Source organism: Oryx dammah, unplaced genomic scaffold (genome assembly GCF_014754425.2).
Source record: "Oryx dammah isolate SB20612 unplaced genomic scaffold, SCBI_Odam_1.1 HiC_scaffold_5, whole genome shotgun sequence".
Classification (NCBI taxonomy): domain Eukaryota; kingdom Metazoa; phylum Chordata; class Mammalia; order Artiodactyla; family Bovidae; genus Oryx; species Oryx dammah.
In genome coordinates this window covers 26,588,066-26,609,515 of record NW_024070189.1, presented here as the reverse complement: position 1 = coordinate 26,609,515, position 21,450 = coordinate 26,588,066, and the positions used below count along the sequence as shown (strand labels likewise).

General features: G+C 37.8%; 1 protein-coding gene and 1 long non-coding RNA gene across 3 annotated transcripts in view; one reads left to right on the top strand and one right to left on the bottom strand.

Annotated features, from left to right (window-relative positions):
* Positions 1-3,417: 3,417 nt before the first annotated feature.
* EDIL3 (EGF like repeats and discoidin domains 3) overlaps positions 3,418-21,450 on the bottom strand; it is a 467,856-nt gene continuing 449,823 nt past the window's right edge. For both annotated transcript variants that reach the window (XM_040239416.1, XM_040239417.1), the window contains one exon: positions 3,418-6,549. In XM_040239416.1, the coding sequence (XP_040095350.1) occupies positions 6,400-6,549 (150 nt within the window). In that variant the 3' untranslated portion in view covers positions 3,418-6,399. The remainder of the gene's footprint in view (positions 6,550-21,450) is intronic.
* Positions 6,470-12,642, top strand: LOC120863299. The gene is made up of 3 exons (XR_005720961.1): positions 6,470-6,552; positions 7,522-7,527; positions 12,630-12,642. It is a non-coding gene; the product is annotated as an uncharacterized LOC120863299 (long non-coding RNA).

The window sequence follows — 21,450 nt, the reverse complement described above, 5'->3', positions numbered from 1 at the left end:
CTACAAACTCACCTTTGAGCTATACTCAACACCTGGGTACATCTTTCCTAGCAGAATAAACAATGAAATAGAAGAGAGACAAACTTAAAGTATTTTAAGGGGAAAAGGACAAAGGGTTTTGCCTACCACATAGGAAAACTTGACACAATTTTCTGTGTAATATCTTTGTTTTCTTAGCGTCTCTTAGACCTCCAGCACCACATGCCTTCTCAGTCTCCAATCAGGGCCTAAAAGCCTCCTGTTGACAGGATCCATCTAAACCTGACTCTAAACTCACACTGGGCCCCCAGCATACCTGGCAGCCAGGAGATGCCACCCATTTAGAAAGCTATTCCGGGACCATATGGCAGTGGTTTTCAAACTTCAACTGCTATATAAGAGGAAGAAAAATAATGAGTATGGTGATCAGGAACAGGTATATACATAGGATTATAACTGAAATAATAATGCTTTGTGAAAGAACTTTAACAATGCAGTCATTCTGCCTCTCCGTCCCCGCCCCACAATGTATTTACTTAAAAAATCAAATACTAGTCCTAACCCACCAATTTCGCTTCACTGGAAATCTGAGAAACATTTTACTATTGTTTAGAAGTCCACATCCCCAGCAGATTATCCAGGTATTTATACCACTAAAGCCAGAATCCTTTTTGGGATGTGTCTTAGTCTATTAAGGCTGCTATAACAAAACATAGGCTAGATAACTTATAAACAACAGAAGTTCATTGCTCATAGTTCTGGAGGCTGGTAAGTCCAAGTTCAAGATACCAGCACGTGTGGTCACTTTCTGGTGAGGGTCAGCTTCCAAGTTCACAGCTAGTGTTTCACTTGGTAGAAAGGGCTGGGGAACTCTAATCGGGCTCTTTTATAAGAGTACTAGTCCCATTCATGAGGGTTCCACTTTCATGACCTAATGCCATACACCAAAGTCTTCACCTGCTATACCATCACATTTGGGGGTGAGGAGTCCAACATATGAACTTCTGATCACAGCAGGATGCTTCTACTGTTTTTTTAAAAAAATTTCTGTCATTATCTAAGAAACTTGAGAACTGAGGAAATTAAACTCTTGCAGTTGATTATTTAGCACTTACTTTGTAATATACTGTCTTTAACCTCTGTTCAATTCTTTCCCAGGCTGAGGTGGAAACTGCCATTGGCCTTGAGAAGTGCTGTATGGATTCTCTGCCACAGCTGTTGGCCCGCTATGGTTGTCTGCCTGAAAGGCAAGTCTTTTTTTTTTTTTTTTTTTTTAATTTTACCTTTAAAATTCTAAAAAGTGGGAAAGTTATAAAATATGGGTAAAGCTCTGCTTAATTGGTCACTTAAGTAATTTATCACCAAAAGCATTCCTTCTCTCTCAGGCATGGAGACTACTCCCAGTTGTCTTCCTGTTAATCCTCTACAGCGTTTTGGCCTGATGCCTAGGGAAGTTTCCCAAAGCTGCTCCCACAGAGGCTGTGGGGGATATATTGTTTGAATGCACCACCAGTCTCACTGCCTCTACTTCTTTCCCAGGTGGCAGCAGGTTGGGCTTATGTCGCCATTCATCATCATTATTAACACATTTATATGTGAGCATATGTATGGTTCTATGGGGATTTTACATAAATATGGAAAATATGGAAGAGTGTGGTTCATACCCTTGAGGACGGTAAAATAAAATTAAATTAGAGTCAATCACCATATGCAATGTTTAATCATGTCATGTGGTGACCATTTGCTGACACTCTAGGCCATATTTCCACAGCATTAGTGTTTTCTAATGGCTGAATCAACTCCTGCCATGATACGCAAAAACAACTAAACGAGGGGTGTTTTCCAAAAATGTTTTCCCATTTCTGCTACCAAATTCACCTAATAGAAATAACTCTGAGTAACTGCTCCTTGCCTACTGTGGAAAATACTTTATTTGGTGGCAGTGTTGAAACATCCAATGTGAATTATAGCCTCTTACGGTGGTGGTAGAGTCAAGGAATCCGAGTTCCTTTTCAAAACCAATGGAAAAATTGCTACCTACACTTGGTATTCTTTCTTTCTAAAGACAAATGACAATGCATTCTCTTTCAAGGTCAGATATTTCTCAGCTAGCAAAGTGGTTTAATCCTCCACTTTAACTGCTCAGGTAAAAGGATTCTTTTGCATCTCAAAGAAATCTTTGTGACAGTATTTTTCATAAACAACGTACTACCTCTACTGTCAATATTATTTCAAACTAGTGTTTGGGAAGAGAGCATGGCATTTCTAATGATAAAAATTAATGTTTTTTTTACCAAAATATTAAAATCATGTACTCAAAGCTGAAGTGTTGGTTGCTTTAAAATTTTATGTTATATAGAGAGAATATTTTCCATTCATGAAGCTATTCTTTTGTTGTTGTTGTTGTGTATCTATTATTTATTTATTTTTTATTTTACTTTACAATTCTGTATTGGTTTTGCCATACATTGATATGAATCCACCATGGGTGTATATGCGTTCCCAAACATGAACCCCCCTCCCACCCCCCTCCCCACAACATCTCTCTGGGTCATATTCTTAGTTTTCAAGTCAAACTTCAGTATGATCAGACTTTCTGCCCTGAAAATGTTCTTGAACCAGTAATTTCAAAAGTCTCATAGTAGAAAATTTTCTGTTGAATAATTATTCTGTTATCACAGAATTTTATAAGGTATAGATGTTGAATTTTACCCTCTATAGATGTTGTCATAAGTTTTATTGGCCTTATTGAAAACTATGTATAATCACTTATATTTGAACACATTGGGTTTGTGAAAATCAGGCAAGCAATGGAAACCCACTGAACAATTCATATTAAAATACAGTTAAATAGGAACATGTATGGGTACACAAACATATATAATAAGCTAGTATGTAACTGTCAGATTCACTGAAGCTGATAGTTCATTCATTGAAGTTGAAACTAAGGAGTCAATGTTTAATATCTCAAATTTTTTTCCCCTAAATTTTTTGAATCTTAAAATATCTAAAAAGTAGGAAGTTCTCAGACTCAGTATTTACCAGTGACTTTCAGAGAAGGTGACACAGGGTTTATGAAGAATCTAAGTGTTATGATTTTCTTTAAGTGGAAGCTAGGAGAATCCCAGGGACGGGGGAGCCTGGTGGGCTGCCGTCTATGGGGTCGCACAGAGTCAGACATGACTGGAGCGACTTAGCAGCAGCAGCAGAGTTACACAGATAGATATATTAGTAGCATTTGTATGATAGCTTACTATTGACTAGATCTCTTCATTATATTCCTGAGAGTCATGTACTTAAAAACAATAGAAATACCAGCAATAGCATCTGCTTACCAGTGGACAGATCAATCCTGGAGCACAAGATTTTAATTATGCATGAGGCAAAAAAAAATGACTTTGGGTTATTAGTATTCCAATAAAATTTCCACAGCTAAAAGCAGGAGAAATGCACAAATTTTAATAATTTTGCAAAGGTCAATTTGGCGGATATCAATGTACATTTGAAGGCTATTATGATTTCCTTTTTCTGTACTTCTTTAATTTTCCTGTACAAAGAAAAAGTAAACCAGCATGTAGTTAAGAGTAGTGCATATTCATATTCAGACAGTTTGTGTGTTCTTACAAATGTGTTTGATTACAACTGCTTCAATAGTATCCCAGATTTTCAAAAGTTTATTTTAACTTTGAAGACTAGACAAGGTCATACTGATTTTACAACATCCTACATGATTTAAGTATATATTACAAAGAAAAAACCCAACATTGGAATATTACACAGCTTGAAAGTTTGCAAAGGTTATTTGTATCTTACTTATTTCTGTACTTACTGACACATCAGACGCCAGCAATGAATATTATATTTCATATTTTGTTGATTAGCAAAGATACAATCATTAGTACCTTAAGTCTTCAAAATTCACATAAACCTTTATGAAGCCATTCGGAAAGAGAAAGTCAACCCTAAAACTAGAACTAGTGATTATGATAAATGCTTTTAATAAGACAGATATACTGGAAATGTTTAAAATTATAATTTCATAGATTATAAAATTAGCATGTTATAGTTACTCATGGTGAAGGCTAGGTGATTCTTCTGTGCCTTGTGCTTATGAGGTTTTACTTGCTTTACTGTGAATTTAAACAGAATAAATCTGCTTCACTTTAATGGCATTGATAGAAATTATACAAAAGCTATATACTACCTCACAATACATTTTTACAGGGAATCCCTTTATTGTCATTAATCTGGGGCATTGTGGGTTAAAGAGATATTCCATGTTGGTGAAAAGCATATACAGAAGAGAGAAAATGCACAAAGAAACAAAAGCCATTTCTATGCATTTCTAATAAAAGGTAACAACATTTTAGCAAACTCTTTGAAAATATATCTTTTTAAACTACCAATAAAATAAAACATCATAAGCAATGAATAATTCTGAGAAAGTAAATCATTGCAAAAAATTACTCATAACTTTAAAAATACACTCTGTAGAGAATCAAGGGAGAGTTCGGTGGGACAGTAAATCTTTAAAGAAATAAGGGCCATTGGCTGCAGAGTAATTGTGTATATACCTTTGACCCAAAGTATTTACTTGTGATATGATCTTACAATTTAGTAAATTAAATATAGTTACATTCCCAATTTAAAGCTATCTTAAGATGTTATTTATGACATGGCAGTGCTTTTTTTTTAATATGCTAAAAACTGATCACCATTTCAGATGCGTCAAAATAACAATTTTATAATAGAGTCTGAAGTAGAAAGCATGTAGGCATAGGCCAAATACGTGGCCAGCCAGTCCTAATTTTGCTTTTATTAAAAATGCCATTATGATTGACTTTCTCTTTATAAATCATCACTATGATTGAAGACCACTCCATATATACATCATCAAGAAATGCTGTTAACACATGGACAGACAAGACAGTAACAGTCTAGGGGGTTTTGTTATGCAGCACAAATAATAACGAAAAAGAAAACAACTTAGTGTTGCACAGGACCTCAAAGCTTTGTACACATACCATACTTTCTTTTCCAGAACCCTTAATTTAAAACTCCAATAATTCTGTGTCTAAGCCTTAATGAAACAAACACTGGTAAAGCTTATAAATTAGATGTTGAGGACTTTCATGGAGGCAGTGAGAACTTTAACTTGTGAGAATGTCAATGAAACCTCCATTATCAATAACAAATTGTTATGATAATTGCTTATTTTTTTCAGGACCTTTGAAGCAAAATAAATAGAAATCAATTTTTACCTTGAAAATGGTTGACTACTTTGCCATTAGTAAATACTTTTCTCCTCACAAATATCTACACATTGTGCTTTCCTGAGAAACCATCACCAGTTTCAAACCTCAATAAAATTCTAGTTTCACAGGAAATGCAGAGATGAACAAAGAAATGATGAGTATGCTTGGCCAAGTTATGCAGTACTATGTCAATATTTGTTTGCTAAAATTTTTTTTAAATAGACAAATAATTATTCTATTTTTTTAAAGTGAAGATAAGACTATTTGTAGATACCATCAAAACAAAGATTTCAATTCTGCTATTTAAAGAAACATAATGGGATTTTGTTTATTTTGCAAGATGGTAGTACTGGGGCCTTTAATTAAGGAAGTATTTCAAGATTACATAGTTATAGCTTCCTTCAAAAACCAAAGAATTGCGGATTTAATCTACTGATATTAAATATGCTCAATCTACTGATACTCAATCCTGTTTCACATGTATATGTGTGTGTGTGTATATATGCACATATACTTTTTTAGGCAAATAATAGGACAAAAGTCAACTGGGAAAAATATGAACTTATTCAGGCAGTATGTAATATATAGAATATAGAATAGCACAGAAAGTAAGATCATATAATCTGATTAGAAATAAAAGTCAAATGAAAATTATAATATCAATTAGTACTGCATGTTACAGATTCATCTTCAAAATTCGATTACAAACACTGACAGTGTTTGGTAGGCACCGGGAAATAATTAGGATAATATAGACTCATTACAGAAGGACTTATTGCTAACATTGCAGTATTCTTTTTATAAGTTCAGTATTGATCACGAAAACTCTGACAACTCTTGCTTTTATTTAATAACTATAAGATTGTTTTACCCTTGCTATCAAGAGTGCTACTTTCTTTGCCTAATACATTTTGACCAGTATGAATAAGAAAACAATGAAAAAACTAATTCACAGTTAATGTGATGTTGCTTAAGGAATTTAAACGATAAAAATCAAATTAAACCATTGAAAAGGCAGGCTTAGACCTCCTTAAGAAGACAGTTAGTGGCCTACCGTAATTTGAGCACTTTTCATGAAAAATCCTGTTCAGTTTCCTATAGATTTTGCAGAGTTCATTCCATGGAGATACTTAAGGAAAATAGAGAGGAGGCCTGTGATGTCTCTTCACTCTTCCTCTGTGCAGCCCAGCAGCTCCGACCTCAGTGTGATCCTCCCGTACCAGGACCAAGGAAGGATCCTTATGTGCCGTGCATAGATGGGAGGATCAATGACATTTTTCCTGTGAGTATCATTGTCAAAATTGCCCTGGAAAACCTAGTAAAGAAGAACAGACTATTAATCATTTGGCCTGCCTTTTCTTGGGAGTAATTTTTATTATTTTCTTGTTTGGATTTCCCTCCACCACATGTGAGGTCTGATAACCATGCTTAAAAACACACTGCTGCTGCTTTCTTAACGATAATTTAAAACTGAATGGGGGATGAATGAGCTTCCCAGGTGGTGCTAGGGGTAAAGAACCTGCCTGCCAATGCAGGAGAAGTCAGAGATGCAGGTTTGATCCCTGGGTGGGGAAGAGCCCCTGGAGGAGGGCACAGCCACCCACTCCAGTATTGTTGCCTGCAGAATTGCATGGGCAGAGGAACCTAGAAGGTTACAGTCCATAGGGTTGCAAAGAGTCAGACATGACTGAAGCAACTTACATGCAACACAGGCAATGAATATTTAAAGAGTTAAATAAGTTGGAAATTGGTTTTCTGAAGCAGGAATACATAGATTTATCATTGTATGTGTTTTAAAAAGATCTTTTTTTTAAATGCAGCAGATATTTATTTTTTGCTTCTGGCACAGGCTGTTGGTCAGGCAGTTTGCTGAAGGTGGTCTCTTCTAAAGAGTGATTCAGAGATCCAGGCTGTTGCAAATTTTAGCTAGCATCTGAAAAATGCAGCATTCACATTCACAACGGCCAACAGGAAAGAGCTGTGAGATTATGCAGGGTGTTTTAAAAAACCAAGGTATGGAAGCAGCTTAAATCATTTCTGGATACATTGCATTGACCTTAACTAACTATATGACCTCAGCCAAGTTGCAAAGGATGTTGGGAAATGGAGAGGAGCATGTGGATATCTGGTGCGCATAACGGTCTCTATCACAGTGTCATTTGTTCATTTCTCACCTAGAGAACAAAATCAACCCAGTATCAAGAGAGATAACTCCAATCAATGCTATTTTTAAAATACTTTTTTTTTCCTTCTGTATTAATTCCTAGATCCATACAATACTCTTGAGATCATTGTGACCTATAGTGTCCTGACACACGGCATTGCATGACTTTGTTCTTCATTCTTTTGTTTCAAAGATTTTTGAACTTTGTATGTCTATTTTTCTCCCAGAAGGCTTTTAGAATAGTAAACTTTGAGATGTGCTTGCTTCAGAAGGAAACAAAACAAAATTAGCAGCTGGTTGGTAGAGCATGGAGTAGTGGTACGTGGCATGAGTAACTGAGGTTTTCCCATGTGCTTCCTTGTGCTGTGAACACTTGGAAATTGGAAAGGAAAAGTTACCATGGACACTACAGTAATACAAAATGTCAACTACAAATTGGCACTAGCCAAGAGCATTGTCAATGACTGAACAACAAGGGCATTTGCCATCGGCCTCTGCTGAGACTGAACCCTGTGCTGTGCAGCTGTTGACCTTCAACACCCGCTGAGCGAGTTCAGGGTGGAGTGAGGCCCTCTGTGCTCCAGGGAATCTGGTGGGACGGGTCTTTGGATAGTTGGATATTTTCAGGAACAGATTTTATGACCCCAATCCTAGCACCTCCTCATATCTAGAAAAGCACGGAATCCCTCATGATGACATCAGATCCTCCTGACTAGCAGGAAACGTTTTGTAAAATGAGTGCTTAATGGTACTGAACCCCCCCTTCACCAAAACCTTACACGATGACCGTCCCTTACTGTGTCTTTGGAGCAGTCTCTCAGAAATCTCTGAGGTGCTGCTTCCCAGGCTGCAGTCCTCATTTTGCCCGAAAGAAAACTTAACTTGCAACTCTCAAGTTGTGCATCTTTTTTAGTTGACAGTTATGACAACCGCTGAAGTGACCCAGAGTAGAATTCCTTCCTTCGTCTGAGCCCCATGAAGAACTGGACCTTGGGTACCAGCAGCGGCACCCTGAGCCCATCTACCTCCTCAGGGAATGCAGATGAATTTGGGTAAGTCTCTTCTGATTCTCGAATCTCCTGTATTGGTTGAGAGTCTGAGTTTTATTTGGTTGGTGGAGCAGGTTACCTGCTCCCTCCCAGTTGGAAAGATACTGGGGGTGGGTGAAACATTCAGGGCATAGCCACCCAAGAGCTAGACACTGAGTTGGGCTCAGTTGGAAGACGAGAAATTTCCACCCAGTGGAAAGGTACTGGGGGTGGGGGCTGGATTGAAAAAAATGGAGGAATACCTGGGTCTTGGCTGAAAGATGCCAAAGTCGCTCTGTTGTAGGGGACTGAGTGGTTTTGTTGAGCGGTTAGGTAAGAGGCTGATCGGACGCTTTTCCTCAAATCAACTGCCTTTATAGAATTTGTCAGGATAAAAGTGAGGAGAATATACGAGAGCTTTGCTCTGAAGAAAAGTGACAATACTCCTCCCGGCAGATTTCGGTGTTGTCAGGTGACTGAGAAATTTACTGGAGTGCTGGCTGCCTAGTCCTCATCCCATGCAGTGGTCCCACAGGGAAACCCACTCATTAATGAAAACACTTGCTCACCCCAGGGTCGCAGATAAGAACTGGCCATTCAGCGACCTGAGAAGCCGTGGTGGTCTTAGATTGCCAGAGGCAGAATCTGAGCCACCACGTAAGACGGGCTGAAATGACTCGGGGGTGACTCCTGAAGGAATTAAGCTCACAAGCAGCACACAGGCCCACTATACAATTTCACTAGTGATTTTTATCCCTGACAAACTCAACTTAATATAGGAAACAGAATCTCTCGAAAACAGAAAACAGGGGCATCAGAAAGCCCACCTCTGACTAACATTCCAGGCAGATTCATGTACAATACGTGCAGAACTCATACTTGCAAGTACATACTTAATTGGAGAAATTATACTAAAAGAGATCTCAACCTAAAATGGCCAAATTGGGGCTCTTTTGATATTCCAAAATTGATATTTTTCATGCACGATTAGAAAAGGCCAGCCATGCTTGCTTTTATTGGTTATCTAGAAGTTTCTAAAAGAGGAAACAATAGAGTAACTTCTTTGTAGGAAACAAACAAGAAATTGCTTGCAACTATATCAGAGCTAAAAAATGGCTGCTAGCACTGACTCTGCCAAGTTGCAGGCCTAGTGGGACTGGGAAGTCACATTTGACATTTATGCCATTTGACTTCTGCTTTATTTAGAGTGTGACTCCCAGCTGGTAAGGTTCTGGTTTGGTTTTGTTGGTTTGGTTTGAACACACAGACATCTGGTACAAAACTGCTCAAGCTAATATGGGAAGACCTTCTTCTAAGGTTCTACACTCCACCTGGGTACCCCTTGGAAAAAATGTTTTAAATGACTTGTCAACCTATAGCTACAATCCAAGGACAAGGAAAATGGCCTAAAAATATTAGATCTTTATTGACACAGGATTGAAGTTCCCTTATGTCCAGGACTTTCTCCTATAATCAACAGCCTGGGTCTGATCAAATTAAGACCCCCACTTCCCCATAGGGATACTCCCTGCTGGGGCTAATCTGCTCTTGTTATCAGGGCCAATTTGAGCACTATCTATCTGAATCTTGGCTATAAAACTATGACCATGGAAAAATATGATTTTTGACAGTATACTGAAGACTTCAGAGAAAGTTTGAAGAAAAAAAAAATTTCTTTAAGAATTCTTGCCCTGAGGAATTAACTCTTCTTATGCCTTGAGACCAGAGCTCTCTGGATCATTTATCTAGTAGCGCAGACATGTTAGTTGTTTAGTCATGTCCGACTCTTTGCCTGCCAGGCTCCTCTGTCCATGGAATTCTCCAGGCAAGAATACTGGAGTGGGTTGTCATTTCCTCCTCCAGAGGATCTTCTGGACCAGGGATCCCACATTGCAGGCAGATTCTTTACCAGAACCGCCAGGGAAGCCCTTATCTTATCTAAACAATCTCTCATTCTTGAAACCAAAAGAAAAAAGGGATCAAAGCCTTTAAAAAATCTTCTTATTCCAACTGTTGTTAACAACTAATGAGTTTTGTATTGTGATATCTGATTTATAACCAAGTTTGGAAAGCAAAGCTATGAGATCTCTTTTGTGTCTATTGGGACATATATCTGCCTATGGTCTCAGTGTGTGTCTTTGTTTTTGGATAAGATTGCTGAGATTGGTTTGTAAATGAGCTCTAACTGGCCTAAAGAAAAGTAAGCACTTACAAATCAAACAGTTCTAAATACAAGATAAATTAAACCTAAATGAATTTCAGGTTCATGTGAATTGGGAAATATTCAGTATTAAATACCTGGTATTATTGTTTGTTTGTTGACCTAATATAGACATTTCTAAGAGTCATTAACATGAAGCAAAATATTTTCATTGTGCCTAGGTTTAATATGTAAAATACTATTATATCTGTTACAAGTTTGTCAGCAAGGAAAGTACCTTGAGTGAGGAAACTTCTAAAAATAATGTAAATGATATATGAGCTTTTAGACAAACTCTATTCAGAATAATTACACTTTAGGAATGTCTGTCTAAAATAGTTTCTCCAGATTGAGGTAACTTGAATTTGTAAGGGTTGTGCTAAACTAAGTGTTGGAAGTCTATTGAATAGCTAGATCATTTCCAAATAGAATAAGAATTTGAAATATTTATTACTGAACACTATGTTCCGCTTACAGAGAAACTAAGGAGATTTGAGACTATTGATGAATAACGTTTGGTGTCATCCTAAGATGTTCTCTATAAGAAATCAAATATTTTTAGAAATTATCACTGGTATTTATGGTTACCAATCTATAGAATGCTAACATAAAGGTCAGTTCTTGTTTGCTTAAGGAAGGTAGGATGTGTAGTTTTCAGTAAAGAAGGTATGAGGAATGGAATTGCATTTTATGAGGGAAAAGGAAGTAGATCTGATTTACAGGTGGCTATTTCTGAATGGGAGAACAGAGTAACTGATACAGGAAGGTTTGTGGAAAATGGACCCTGAGAAAAGAGTTTTGTGCATGGTTAGGACTATGTTTAGGCTTTCCTCATACCTTAGTAAAGAACCTGCCTGCAATGCAGGAGACTTGGGTTCGATTCCTGGGACGGAAAGATCCCCTGGAGAAGGAAATAGCAACCCACTCCAGTATTCTTGTCTGGAGGAGAATCCCATTGACGGAGGAGCCTGGCAGCTTACAGTCCATGCGGTCACAAGAGTCGGACATGACTGAGTGACTTTCACTACTATTACTAGGACTAATTAAGTTCACTTTTAAATGAATTTAAATGCAAGCTGGTACAAAAACTTGAATTTGGTTTTTCTCTCTGTTAAGGGCACATGCTTTCTTCAAATGTTGAACTGCCTCTGATAATAGATTTAAGTTTATTTACCTCTTAAATGATCGGTTCTATATTGCCTCTGAAATACTTTATTGTTACTTTGACTAAGTGAATAGCTATTGTTTCACAATGACATTTAATCCTATCTGACTGAGTGTTCTAAACCTTTTTGACATTTGTTGACAAAACTTCCTGAATCATTCTAATGTAGCACTTTTGACTTCTAGCTAACTTTGGGATGCTTCAGAGGGCCCCTGAAACATCCCTGAAAGAGATATTACACTAATTAGGTTCATTTTGTATGCAGAATTACATGGGAAGTATTGTCAAGTCAGTCCGTTAAAGAATCTGCCTGCAATGCAGTTGACCTGGGTTCGATCCCTGGGTTGGGAAGATCCCCTGGAGAAGGGAAAGGTTACCCACTCCTGTATTCTTGCCTGGAGAATCCCCATGGACAGCTTGGCAGGCTACATACAGTTCATGGGGTTGCAAAGATTTGGACATGACTGAGTGACTAAGCACACAACACATTGTCAAGTGAGTAATAAATCTTGGGTTATATTGTATGGTCAATGTTACTAATATAGATATCCTAGAAACTATATAGAGTTCTTAAAATTCCGCTATGTCCAGGTAAAATGTTATCAGTCATAATTCTAGTTAGTATCACAGCACAAACCAAGTTTCACAAAAATGCTTCCACTTCAAGAAGCTTCTAGAAAGGACTTTTGGATAAATACAAGTTTCAGAACTGGGTAAGAAATGAAAGGATTCTAATGGAAAACTTGATGACTTCACAGAGGTTAACAAAAGGACTGAATGAACTGGCAAATATGTTTATAACTTTTATGATTTCTATCGGAAAAGTTATTGGTTTGAGTCTATGTTTTCCAGGTGTAAGAAAAACCTTCCCCTCATATTATTATGGCAGTACTTTCAAAAAACTATACTTTATAAACAAATTGAAACATTTATTTTTTTCTATCTGGCCTGTCCAGAAATTGTAAACCAAGAGTTTCCAATAACTTTATCAGATCAGTTAGGAAGGTTATGTCACAAACAGGTACAGAAATCTCAAAGAATTTTGGAGAAGTTGAGAAAGGGAGGACTTCACTGTTAGGCAAAATCTGTGATAAGCCTTCAGTGTGACTTTCCTAGCCCTGAAAGGTTTTATTTTAAAAAGTTCAGTGTGAGACTCTATGAAAGTTTCAGCAAAAAGTCTATGATCAGTTATGATTATATAAATAATCAGGCTAAATTTATTGAGACCAAACCAATTTCACGAACAGATCTATTTGGTTATATTTGGTAAAAATGAAAGTGATTTTAGGGAGAAAAAGGTATTTCCATGAATGTTAAATCCCAGTTTGTTAATGGAGGTCTGTATCTACTAAGACTCATTTCTTGAATGGTTCTTTTCTGTTAGGGTATTTTAATGTAAAATTTAATTGAATTATTAAAGAACATTCTAAGTTTATTTCTGAAGCTTAGCCCAGTAATCTATCATTGGATGAAGATCAGATGCCTCACGAACTGCAACCAAGACTGGAAAAAGACATAATTTAAGAAACTATCTCTAACGTGGATGGAAAGACCTTTTTACCAGGTACTCTTTTAACTATCTCATGCACAGTGAAACTGAAGGGAAACTGACTATTGGATTAACTCCTACTTCCAAAGGCCCCTACACTGGACTGGTCTATAGAGAGGCCTGCTGACCTCAAACTCACCTTAAAACAATGCTCAGAGGAAACTGCACTATACTGGGATGAGAAGAAAATGACATCAGGAGCTTGCCCAAGATGCTGGATCTGATTTGTATGATCATTGATAATTTTTTTTTTTTTAATTTCTTGGACCTTTGCATATCCATCAAATGTTTTCTATCATGGACACGATTCTATGCTAGTTTACAACTAAATCCAGTTGTTGGGTTGTGGCCAGTTACTTGTGTCTACTATTTCTGGGTTGCCTTGGTAGACTTCTCCCCTCCAGGGTTCTGATTGGATACCCACTAGGAAACTTATTTCAGAAGAGAGTTCAGTCCTTTTCTGTCTATTCATGATATTACTAATGAAACACTCTCACCGGGCTAATTAATAATACCTGCTCTGACCCTGGCCATTTATTTAAGTTTTCTCTCAGAGTCATTCAAACTCAATCAGAGTGATGAGCTAAGTCTCAATCAAAACACTGTAACTTCTTATCTAGTAAAAGGAAAATACCATAATTATGGGATGGATCTATATGGTTGACACCAGGCTATCATCATTTAAGTTTAAAAGCTCCTCTATGTTGGGAACAATTAAATCATACAAAGAATGATCAACCTAGTAATATTATGAAACTAGGCTGGATATTTTATGAACTAGGCCTATTATTATTCTTAGAAAGAGAGACAGTGATATGGAACTCAGTGGATTTGTGGGGTGGTTCAGATGGTAAAGAGTCTGCCTGCAAGGCAGGAGACCTGAGTTCAATCCCTGGGTCGAGAAGATCCCCTGGAGAAGGAACGGCAACCCACTCCATGGACAGAGGAGCCTGGTGGGCTACAATCCATGGGGTCACAAGGAGTTGGCACGACTGAGTGACTAACACACATAGGCTGGGTACTTTATGAACTATGCCTATTATTACCCTTAGAGACAGTGATTGGTATGGAACTCAGTGGATCTGTGGTACTAATTTATGGCGCTGGTATCTACAGAGATGGATAAGAAGGTGTAGCCATGAACTTAAGGTTATACACATTAACAAATTAGAGGTAACCCCAACCAATCTACCATTCATATGAGTCTAATGGATCAAAAGATTTGTATTCTACTGATATGACCATTTAGCAGCTTTTTTTTTTTTAATGTGTGTGTGTGTGCCTTCAATGAGATTGGAGGATGTAATTGGCCATATCGAGGTGAGCCTTAACAACTTTCACTCAACAAGCTTTAAATGATGGTAACCAGGCTATTAGCCTATTGAACTTGGAGGTCTCCATAATGAGAAAGGCAGTGCTACGAAACTGCATGGCCCTTGACATCCTTTTGGCACCTCAGGGGGGCACCTGTGGCACAATTCAAGCTGAACATTGTGTTTTCATACCTGATGAATCCTTTAACGTAACACATTTGATGAACCATATGAAAAATCAGATTTCTGCCTTAAGTGACCATTTCCCTGGTCTTGATGATCTTGAAAGAAAATAAACTGGTTTGGTGTGGGAGGCTCGTGGCTGAAATATTTACAGTTCCATTAATGTTATTAATTTGTATTTTGCCTGTTTTATAAGATTATTGTCTTGTATTACCGAGTGTATGGCTGAGTCTCCAACAAAAATAATGATGACTAGACTTAAAGCAGTTGATCAAATGTATACTTTGATATGTGATCAATGATTGTAATAGTGTAACTCTAGATATGGGAAGATGCAATGAGAGGGAATATTTTTCTGGACCATAACTAGAAGACAGGTGTCCAGAGAGCTTTAACTATTAAGACTTAGGCCACTCAATGTGCTATTACTGGACTATTGGCAAAAACCTTCTTCAGACTGGGAATGAGCTGTTCTGGCAACATGGGACAACATGGTCATGAAATGTCTCCCCAAATATGGTTGAATTTATGACCACAAGGGGGCCCTGTCAACTACAAATTGGCACTTGCCAAGAGCACTGCCAATGACTGAAAAACAAGGGCATTTGCCATCGGCCTCTGTGGAGACTGAACCCTGTGCTGTGCAGCTGTTGACCTTCAACACCTGCTGAGGGAGTTCAGGGTGGAGTGAGGCACTCTGTGCTCCAGGGAATCTGGTGGGACGGGTCTTTGGATAGTTGGATATTTTCAGGAACAGATTTTATGACCCCAATCCTTGCATTGTTATTTTTGAACTGTGGTATTGGAGAAGACTCTTGAGAATCTCCTGGACTACAAGAAGATCCAACCAGTCCATCCTAAAGGAAATCAGTCCTGAATATTCATTGGCAGGACTGATGCTGAAATGGAAACTCCAATACTTTAGCCACCTGATGCAAAGAACCGACTCATTGGAAAAGACCCTGATGCTGGGAAAGATTGAAGGAGAGAGGAGAAGGGGACGATAGAGGATGAGATGGTTGGATGGTATCACCGACTCAATGGACATGAGTTTGAGCAAGCTCCGGGAGCTGATGATGGACAGGAAAGCCTGGTGTGCTACAGTCCATGGGGTTGCAGAGTTGGACACAACTGAGTGACTGAACTGAACTGAATCCTTGCATCTCCCCATATCTAGAAAAGCACTAAATCCCTTCATAATGACATCAGATCCTCATGACTGACTAGCAGAAAACCTTTTGTAAAATGAGAGCTTAATGGTATCCACTCCTCCTTCACCAAAACCTCGTATATTGAAGGTCCCCCACTGCATCTTTGGAACAGTTTATCAGAACTATCTGAGGTGCTGCCTCCCAGGCTTCAGTCTTCCTTTTGCTCCAAAGAAGACTTAACTTGCATCTCTCAAGTTGTACATCTACTTTAGTCAACAAAAGGATTGTAAGATACTACTACAAGCAACTATATGCCAACAAAATGGACGTTCTGGAATAAATGGATAAATTCTTAGAGAGGTATAATCTCCCAAAACTGAACCAGGAAGAAATAGAAAATATACACAAATACCAAAATTGAAACTGGGATTAAAAACGTCCCCCCCAAAAGTTCCAAAACCAGACGGTTTCACAGGCAAATTCTATCAAACATTTAGAGAAGAGCCAAGAGCTAGCTTTCTGAAACTATTCCAAAAAACTGAAGAGGAAATAACACTCCCCAAATGCATTCTATGATGCTACTATCACCCTGATACCAAAACCAAAGATATCACAAAAAAAGGACATTACAGGTCAATATCACTGATAAATATAGACACAAAAATCCTCAATAAATACTAGCAAACCAAATCCAACAACACATTAAAAGAACATACACCATGATCAATTGGGATTTATCCCAGGGATGCAACAATTCAAACTGCACAAATTAATCAGTGTGATACACCACACTGACAAATTGAAGAATAAAAACCATGTGATCATCTAAATAGATGCAAAAAAAGCTTTTGACAAACTTCAACACCCATTTATGATAAAAACTCTACAAAGTAGGTATAGAGCAAACATATCTAAACATAATAAAACATATCTAAACATAATAAAGGGCATAAAAAGGGCATGAAAAATTTCAAACTTATTAGGGTAAAGGTGAAAACATTTCCTGTTTTCAAGAAGGTCAAGAAGAATAGGATGTCCACTCTCACCACTTTTATTATATATAACTGTGGTGTTGGAGAAAACTCTTGAGAGTCCCTTGGACTGCAAGGAGATCCAACCAGTCCAACCTAAAGGAGATCAGTCCTGGGTGTTCTTTGGAAGGAATGATGCTAAAGCTGAAACTCCAGTACTTTGGCCACCTCATATAAAGAGTTGACTCATTGGAAAAGACCCTGATGCTGGGAGGGATTGGGGGCAGGAAGAGAAGGGGACGACAGAGGATGAGATGGATGGATGGCATCACCAACTCGATGGACATGAGTTTGAGTGAACTCTGGGAGTTGGTGATGGACAGGCAGGCCTGGCATGCTGCGATTCATGGGGTCGCTGAGTCGGACATGACTGAGCGACTGAACTAAACTGAACTGGAAGCCCTAGCCATGGTACAGATGAAAAAAAAAATGAAGGAATCCAAATTGAAAAAGAAGTAAAACTGTTTGTTTTTGAAGTCACTGTTTCGAGATGACATGATACTGTACACAGAGAATTCTAAAGATGCTACTAGAAAACTACTAGATCTACAAATACAGTAAAGTTATAGGACACACAAAAATTAATACACAAAAATCTGATGCATTTCTATACACTAACAATCAAAAGTTAGTGACCAATCAAAAGAAAGATAAGGAAATATTTACCATTGCAACAAAAGAATAAAATACCTATGAAGAAATCTGCCTAAAGAGGCAAAAGACCTACCTGTACTTTCAAAACCATAAGACACTGATGAAAGAAATAGAAGATGACAGAAACAGATGGAAAGATAAACCATGTTCTTGGTTTGGAAGAATCAGTAGTGTCAAAATGACTACACTATGGCCGTTAATCTATAGATTCCATGCAATCCCTATCAAATTACCAATGTCATTTTTGGCAAAACTAGGTAAAAAAATTTTAAATTTGTATGGAGACACAAAAGACCCTGAATAGCCAAAGCAATCCTGATGAAGAAAAATGAAGCTGGAGGAATCAGCTCCCTGACTTCAGACTATGCTACACAAGTACTATAATCAAAACAGTATGATATTGGCATAAAAACAGGAATATAGATCAATGGAATAGGATAGAAAGCTGAGAAATAACGCCCCACATCTGTGGTCAGTTAAACTATAAAAAAGGAGAGAAGCATTTGCAATGGAGAAAAAATAACCAGTCTCTTTATAAATGGTGCTGGGAGAACTAAATAGCTACATGTTAAAAAACAAAATTAGAACATTCTTTAACACCATACACAAAGATGAACTCAAAATGGATTGAAGCCCTAAATGTAAAACTGGATAGATACTATAAAACCCTAAGAAAACATAGGCAATATATATATTTTTCTAGAGTAATAGAAATAAAATTAAATAGACCCTCATTAACTCCAAACCTTTTGCACATCAAACCATAAACAAAAATGAAAATACAACCCACATAATAGGAAAAAATATTTGCAACTCAGGGAACAGAAAAGAGATATTAATCTCAAAAAATAATAAAGAGCCCATGCAACTATGTCAAAAAAACAACCCAAACAAAAAATGGGAAGAAGACGTGACAGACATTTCTCTAAAAAAGATACACAGATGGCGAGGAGGCACATGAAAAGATGCTCAACATTGCTAATTATTGGAGAAATGCAAATCAAGTCAACATTGAGATATCACCTGTCAGCACTCAGTATGGCCTTCATCAAAATGTCTGCAAACTCTAAAGCTGGAAAGGGTGGCAAGAAAAGGGAATCCTCTTACACTGTCGGTGGGAACATAAATTGGTATAGGTACTATGGAGAACATTATGGAGGTTCCTTTAAAAAAACCAACATTGAGGTGCCATATAATCCAGCAATCCCACTCCTGGGCATGTCCAGAGAAAACCATGATTTGAAAGGATACATGTACCCCAATGTTAATTGCAGCATGGTTTACAATTGCCAAGACAAGGAAGCAATCTAAATATTCACTGACAGACAGATGGATAAAGGAGATGTGGTACATATATACAACAGAATATTACTCAGCCACTAAAGAATGAAATCTTGTCATTTGAAGCAACATGGTTGGATTTGGGGATTACCAAACTAAGTGAAGTAAGTCAGACAAATATCATATATCACTTATATATGGATTCTAAAAAAATGCTACCAATGAACTTATTTAGAAAACAAATTCAAAGAATTAAAGAATGAACCTATGGTTACTAGGGGGTAGGGTAGTTGGGAGGGACAAATTGGGAGATTTGGATTGACATATATATGCTGTTATATTTAAAACAGAAAACCAATAAGGATATACTGTATAGCAAAAGGAATTCTGCTCAATATACTATAATAAACTAAATGGAAAATAACTTAAAGAAGGATAGATACATTTATATGTATAACAGAATCACTTTTCTGTACACCCAAAACTAACACAGCAGTGTTAATCAACTGTACAGTTGGAGTTGATAATAAACTATACTCCAGTACCAACAAAGCCAGTGGAGGTGACAGAATTCCAGCTGAGCTATTTCAACTCCTAAAAGATGATGCTGTTAAAGGGCTGCACTCAACTGACTGGTTCCAAATTGGGAAAGGAATACATCAAGGCTGTATAATGTCACCCTGCTTATTTGACTTATGTGCAGAGTACATCATGCGAAATGCTGGGTTGGATGAAGCACAAGCTGAAATCGAGATTAATGGGAGATATAATAATAACCTCAGATATGCAGATGACACCACCCTTATGGCAGAAATCGAAGAGGAACAAAAGAGCTTCTGGATGAAAGTGAAAGAGGAGAGTGAAAAAGCTCTTTGTGTCACCAGAGAGATTCCTTAATTCCCTGTAACTCAGTTTCTTCATGCAAAGATGGGTACAATAAAGGACAGAAATGGTATGGACCTAATAGAATCAGAAAATATTAAGAGGTTGCAAGAATACACAGAAGAACTGTACAAAAAAGATCTTTATGACCCAGATAATCATGATGGTGTTATCACTCACCTAGAGCCAGACATCCTGGAGTGTGAAGTCAAGTGGGCCTTAGGAAGCATCACTACGAACAAAGCTAGTGGAGGTTATGGAATTCCAGCTGAGCTATTCCAAATCCTAAAAGATGATGCTGTGAAAGTGCTGCACTCAGTATGTCAGCAAATTTGGAAAGCTCAGCAGTGGTCCACAGCACTCGAAATGGTCAGTTTTCACTCCAATGCCAAAGAAAGTTTAAACTACCACACAATTGCACTCATCTCCCATGCTAGCAAAGTAATGCTCAAAGTTCTCCAAGCGAGGCTTCAACAGTACGTGATCTGAAAATTTCCATATATTCAAGATGGATTTAGAGAAGGCAGAGGAACCAGAGATCAAATTGCCAACATCTGTTGGATTATAGAAAAAGCAAAGGAATTCTGGAAAAACATCTACCTGTTTCACTGACTACACTAAAGCCTTTAACTGTGTGAATCATAAACTGTGGAAAACTCTTAAAGAGACTAGAGTTCCAGACCATCTTTCATGCCTTCTGAGTAGCCTGTATGCAGGTCAAGAGGCAACAGTTAGAACTGGACATGGAACAACAGACTGGTTCCAAATTGGGAAAGGAGTACGTCAAGGCTGTATATTATCATCCTGCTTATTGAACTCATATGCAGAGGACATCATGCCAATGCCAGGCTGGGTGAAGCACCAGTTGGAGTCAAGATAGCTGGGAGAAATATCAAAAATCTCAGATATGCAGATAGCACTGCTCTAATACAGAAAGTGAAGAGAAACTAAAGAGCCTCTTGATAAAAGTGAAAGAGGAGAGTGGAAAAATTGGCTTAAAATTCAACATTCAAAAAACTAGGATCCAAGCATCCAGTCCCATCACTTCATGGCAACTAACAGGGGAAAAAAAAATGGAAACAGTGACAGATTTTATTTTCTGGGGCTCCAAAATCACTGTGCATAGTTGACTGCAGTAATGAAATTAAAACATGCTTGCTCCTTGGAAGAGAAACTATGACCAACCTAGACAGCATGAGTTATCACTTTGCCCACAAAGGTCTGTATAGTCAAAGCTATGGTTTTTCCAGTAGTCATGAAATGGATATAAGAATGGACCATAAAGAAGGCTGAGCACCAAAGATCTGACACTTTTGAATTGTGTTGCTCAAGAAGACTCTTAAGTATTCCTTGGACAGCAAAGAGATCAAACCAATAAATCCTAAAGGAAATCAACCCTGAATATCCACTGGAAGGACTGATGCTGAAGCTACAATACTTTGGCCACGTGATGTGAACAGCTGACTCATTGGAGAAGATCGTATTTCTGGGACAGACAGAGCAGGAGGAGGAGGAGGCAACATAAAATGAGATGATTGGATGACATCACCGACTTACTTTGGGGGATTGTGCTGGGCAGGAAAGTCTGGAATGCTGCAGTCCATGGGGTCACAAA